At 44.0% G+C, this 6,112-nt stretch overlaps 1 protein-coding gene across 1 annotated transcript; it reads right to left on the bottom strand.

Annotated features, from left to right (window-relative positions):
- Positions 1-3,070: 3,070 nt before the first annotated feature.
- On the bottom strand, positions 3,071-4,694 carry LOC138683396 (uncharacterized). The gene is given in 2 exon segments (XM_069775111.1): positions 3,071-3,655; positions 3,657-4,694. Coding segments are annotated over 2 exon segments (1,623 nt in total).
- Positions 4,695-6,112: the final 1,418 nt, after the last annotated feature.

Below are 6,112 nucleotides of genomic sequence, written 5' to 3'. Positions count from 1 at the left end.
TAAATAGCTGTTTAACCCTAAACGAGAGCTGAACCACATTCAGAAGCATGCTAATTCCTAGCAGTAGGGCTAGGACCGTGCTAGTCCCAACATCCCAGGAGTACTCAAATTTTTCAAAATTCTCAAACACCATTGTAACTGGACTGAAGGAGAAAGGAGAGGGGAAGAAAGGTACCCCACCCATAGACTGGTTTTCCATGGAGGAAAGGTAAATGGTATAATTATTAATAGTTTCCCACAGATGGCTCCCGCAGTATAAAGGTGACAATGCTAAGTGCAAATACCGGATTAATCCCACAGCCGATGACTTTATCATACCATAAACCAGTGTTATACCATACATCAAAGTGAAAACCTTAATCCACCTCCCATGGATGATAAGCAGCAGAAGAGGAACTCCATACAGCAAGCGAGGTGATACATAACAGAGCTTTAAAAACCAGAGCAACAACTCTAAGAACACATAAATCAACATAATGAATGCTTAGAACAAATTTGTTTTAACAAGCTCTGGTCAGGTTTGTGGTTATCTCAACCCTTCGTGCCCCACGTTGGGCGCCAAAATGGACTGTCGTGGTTTAACCCCAGCCAGCAACTAAGCACCACGCAGCCGCTCACTCACTTCCCCCCCATCCAGCAGGATGGGGGAGACAATCGGGAAAAAAGAAGTAAAACTCATGGGTTGAGATATGAACGGTTTAATAGAACAGAAAAGAAGAAACTAATAATGATAATGATACCACTAATAAAATGACAACAGCAGTAATAAAAGGATTGGAATGTACTAATGATGGGCAGGGCAATCGCTCACCACCCGCCGACCGACACCCAACCAGTCCCCGAGCCGCGATTCCCCGCCCCCACTTCCCAGTTCCTAAACTAGATGGGACATCACATGGTATGGAATACACCGTTGGCCACTTTGGGTCAGGTGCCCTGGCTGTGTCCTGTGCCAACTTCTTGTGCCCTGGCTGGGCATGAGAAGCTGAAAAATCCTTGACTATAGTCTAAACACTACTGAGCAACAACTGAAAACATCAGTGTTATCAACTTTCTTCTCATACTGAACTCAAAACATAGCACTGTACCAGCTACTAGGAAGACAGTTAACTCTATCCCAGCTGAAACCAGGACACGGGGGCTCGGCCAGCTCCAAAAAAATTTTGAGGTGAGTTGGCCGGCCCCGAAAAAATTTTCGACGGTGGCTCGGCCAGCACCTTAAAAATTTCCGACGGGGGCTCGGCCGGCCCTGAAAAAACTTTTAACGGGGGCTCGGCCTGCCCCGAAAAAATTCTTGAAGGGGGCTCGGCTGGCCCTGAAAAAATATTTGAAGGGGTCTCGGATGGCACCAAAACAATTTTCGACGTGGGCTCGGCCGGAGCCGAAAATATTACCGACGGGGGAATCGGCGGGCTCCGAAAAACCTTTTGACGTGGGTCGGCCGGCCACGAAAAAGTTTTCGATAGGGGCTTGGCCGGTCACGCAAATATTTTCGAACAGGGATCTGCCAGCACTGTAAAAATTTCCGATGGGGACTCGGCCGGCCCCGAAAATATTTTTGAACAGGGATCTGCCAGCGCTGTAAAAATTTGTGATGGGGACTCGGCCGGCCCCGAAAATATTTTCGAGGTAGGCTCGGCTGGCGCCGAAAAACGTTTCAAAGGGGGCTTGGCTGGCGCCGAAAAAATTTTCGAGGTAGGCTCGGCCAGCCCTGAAAAAATATTCGAAGGAGTCTCGGCTGGCACCAAAAAAAATTTCAACGGGGTCTCAGCCGGCCCTGAAAAGATTTTCAACAGGGGCTCGGCCGGCTTCGAAAAAATTTCTGAGGGGGGCTCGACCGGCTCCGAAAAAAATTTTGAGGTGGGTCGGCCGGCCCCGAAAAAATTTATGACTGGGGCTCTAGCCGTCCCCAAAAATATTTTCGATGGGGGCTTGACCAGCACCGAAAAAGTTTTCGATGGGGACTTGCCGGCACCGAAATAATTTTCGACAGGTGCTCGGCCTGCCCCGAAAAGATTTTTGAAGGGGGCTGGGCCTGCGCCAAAAATATTTTCGACGGGGGCTCGGCCGGCACCGAAAACATTTTCGACGGGGACTCGGCCGGCACCGAAAACATTTTCGGCGGGGGTTCTGTCACGGTCCACCTGGTGGACTCGTGATGGTTCGTTTGCTACGATCTCGAAAGTGCAAAATTAAGGTGACCAACACCAAAGGGGATAGCAGTAATCACACAGTAAAACTTTATTGCATTGCCTGTGAGGAGGCACGCGATAGTTAGAGATGGGTGAAAAAAAGGAGAAAAGTAAAGTTAGGTTTAGAGAGAGGAGAAAGAGGGGTTATAGCTACCACCGCTGATCTCACGACGTCCTAACGGTCCCGGGTCCAGCTGATGCTGCGTCGTCGATCGTCGTGGTCCTTGGTGGGGAAGCTTCCAACTTCCGTTGTTCAGAAGTCATCTTTTATGCTTAGTAACGCACCTTGCTCCACCTCTGCCTCAGGAGTCTCCACCCTTCTCAGAATACAATTATCATATCTCCGCCCTTCTCAAGCGAGGCTATCACGCAGGCGCGGGGTCAGTGTCCGAGGCGTGGTTAGTCTTGGAGGCGGGTAGCCTTCGACCAGGAGGTGTGTTTTGGTATTATTATAATGAAGCAAAGTTCGTCTAAAGTTCATGATTTCTTCGTCGGTGTTATGCCAACAGTGGCAATTCATCCTTTTTGACAGTAGCTATGCGGTTATCTCTAACGGTTCCAGTCAGGTACCTTCCAGGAACCTCGTACCGCCCATTCCGTCCTTGGGACCGGCCGCTGCGCTCCAAACAGGCCATTGTCAGGTAATGTACTGTTCATGTTCCTGATGACAATGTTGAGACAATGCTGATTTTCTGACCGACTCTTACACCACCCCGTGGCTCAACATGGTCGTCAGGACCGCTTGGTGGTAGCATGATAAAGGAGAAAAAGAAGAAAAGGAAAAGAAAAGAGAGAGAAAGAGAAGGAGAGAAGATTGAAAGGCAATTACAGTGATATCAATTACAATCAAAACTGTTTATCAATTGATTTGGGGATGTCTACATTGGATGGGACATCAAGCATATTATATGTAAACGTGTTAACCGAGTCATCATTTTCCAGGTTATGGCATACAATACTGCTGACAAAACCAAACTGATCAAAACCAATATCAAGAGAACCACGATGGGGTGGCACAACGTGTTCAGGATGCCTGTAGCAGTAGGCGACCATCCGAAAAGTGTGTCCCGCCATCTATGTTCTGCATCCTTTTGCACTCTTTCTAAAACTCGGTGTATTTCTTTCACATCATGATGAACAGTTATTAAGGTTTTCTGTCCGTTTTCCCTAATTTTTCCCAAAATCTCAACCAAATCCTTGTGTTGTAATAACTGTTTTACCAAAGTGAGATTCATTCCAATGGGTATAGGTAACAATTCATCAGTCAACATATAGTTAGATTGCAAAAGTTGGTGGGATGTGACCGGGGCCGAATAGGAAAAATCACATCCGACAATCTTAGTACAATTACAAACACAGAAATTTGAATGATTTTTAGTCTCTACAACTACCTCATCTACAGATAGAGAGTCACAAACAGTCCTCAAACATACACAGCCTTTGCCGATATATATATATACATATGAGTACTGTTTCAGGGTTTTCATTAGGATGAATCTCAAAATGGCAGATATTTTGTTCAGTATCTAAACAAATATCTTGCGCCTCAATTGCATTACCTTCACAAACAAATCCTTGTTGTTCTCGTACAATACAAGATTCCAAATTAACAGTTTGCCATTTTTCATCCACCTTTCGGGCCCATACTCTATGCTCAGAGGGACAGAGTATAGTTCCGTTGTGGTTCAACCCTAATGCGATAATGGGATAAATTGGGTATATGGTAGCATTATATATAGTAAGCACAAAAATTGTAGCTAGGTTTGTAACGGGATCATAAGTAAAGTTCACCAGATTCCACCAGGATTGGAGTTCCTTCTCAAAATCAGTGGCACTGTCCCAAATTATTTTCCGAATTTCAGTGGGGAGGATACCTTCTTCACCTTCTCTTATAATTGAGGCGGCTACCGACTGCGTCCATATTTGAGCCTGGATACAACTGAGAGCCAAAGAGAGGTTATTTTGGATCACCCCAAGTGCATCAGTAATCAACTCGTGGTCCCTTACATTTACCTTTTCCCATTTTGGTAATATATTTGACAACAGCCACTGGTTAGTCCCTAAAGCCAATAAAGAAGATCGCAAAGGCTGTTGTAATTTAGCCAAATCACTAACTGAGGTAGCCAACTTGTTCATTATTACTTCCGAATCGATGCTATTTAAAACTCCCAATCCTGTTCCCAAAACACCGGTTAGGTCTCTCCGTGTTCTTCTTATGGGAAGAGTTCGTTTTTGCAGCCAGGTTGTCCATCCCTCGTAAGAGGTCCTTAGGAAAGGTGAGCAAGCTGGCTGAATGTCTGAAACATTGTTCTGCAACGACAATTCAACTTGCTTGAGAGACCATGCCGGGTTAAACAACATTTGTTGTAGGCCCGTATTTCTGATCACATATGGTCCAATTTCAAAGGTTTTTGGGCTAAGCACGACAATTGGTTGAGTAGTAGGTATTACAACATCTATTTTAAATTCTCTCCAGTATTTAGTGTTATTTTTACGACACATAACTTTATAAGAGTATTGTACAGCAGTCAAATTTAGCCAACAGTCTAGGTTTTGATTTTGACACAACAAAATAGGGCCATGTGGTCCAATTCCATAACTGTCTGTGGATTCAATCAACTCGTGGTCCCTTACATTTACCTTTTCCCATTTTGGTAATATATTTGACAACAGCCACTGGTTAGTCCCTAAAGTGATCAGTCTGCATCTTATTGCAATGTTATTTCCTTGTACCACTGTGAAAGAGGGTATAACTTCATCTTTGTCAGTTAGCGTGAAAAGGGTATCTATGCCATTGTGCGTGACTACTGCAACAAGCATCACTAGAGGCCTAGTTACAGCATTAATTTTGAATTTAAATGTTAGGCCTGATAGCCCTCCTGTCGGTGGATTAGATCGCCAATCGCACACCACATAGACTGACTTGGTCAAAGTGAAATTATACCAACAATCTCCTTGTTCCTTAATACAGGATTTGGTGATTTCAACATTAGTGGTACTTGGGTCTAGGGAGTAGTTACCGACATTCTTTTGACGGCAACACGTAATGAGAGAATCCTGCTTGTTACACCTCCATGCTGTAGTAGGACAGAGTTTCGCAGTGATGTTGGAACTAGGGTCCAATAGATTTCCAGAGATCGTAATTGAAGAGGCTTTCTCATGAAGACATCCTTCCACCTTTCTGCAGCCCACTTGGATTTTTTCTCCAATCGTTCCAGTCAGGACACGGACCCAGTCTTTCTTGTCCCATTCCCCCCACTCAAGTGGGTGGTACACTTCAGAATCATGCATTACTACAGTGGCTAAGTTTGGGAGACGGTCTTTGGGATACTGTCCCATACTCCAAGTATACTGGACAATAGCTTGGGACCGTGGCCATTCTGTATTCTTTTGGCTACAGATTAGTGGTGAGATACAAAAAAGTACTACTAATCTAATTAAGTGATTCATAATTCGTCCCTCGGAGTCCTTCTGTAAAACAAAAAGAAACAAAACTTGCCTCTCTGAGGCAAAAGAGATTAATGCTATACAGAAAATTAAAATGATGGAATTATCCAGCGAGTATTTATCCGATGCTCCTTCCCTAGTGTTACTGATTTGTTATTAGTTAGAACTGATTATATTTAATTTTAATAGGAATATGGAACTACAAGAAATATTTTAGCAAAATTATATATTGTATTTAACCAACAACTAACAGCTGTTGTGAAATCCCCTGTGTAGCCCTGTACCAAGGCCGAAGGAATTGGTTAAAATCATTTAGTAGGAACATTTAGAACTTAGATAACAGATGTCAGAATTTCAACTTAATAGGAACTTACTTAAGAAAGTGTATTATGTGTAACTATAAGAATTCGAGTACTGTCTGAAATCAGTTAACCACGGAAGCTTTGGTAAAGCTTTACCTCGATCTAATTAAC

The sequence above is a fragment of the Haliaeetus albicilla genome, chromosome W (genome assembly GCF_947461875.1).
Source record: "Haliaeetus albicilla chromosome W, bHalAlb1.1, whole genome shotgun sequence".
Classification (NCBI taxonomy): domain Eukaryota; kingdom Metazoa; phylum Chordata; class Aves; order Accipitriformes; family Accipitridae; genus Haliaeetus; species Haliaeetus albicilla.
Note: the sequence above shows the minus strand (reverse complement) of the source record. Positions and strands in the feature narration are given on the sequence as shown.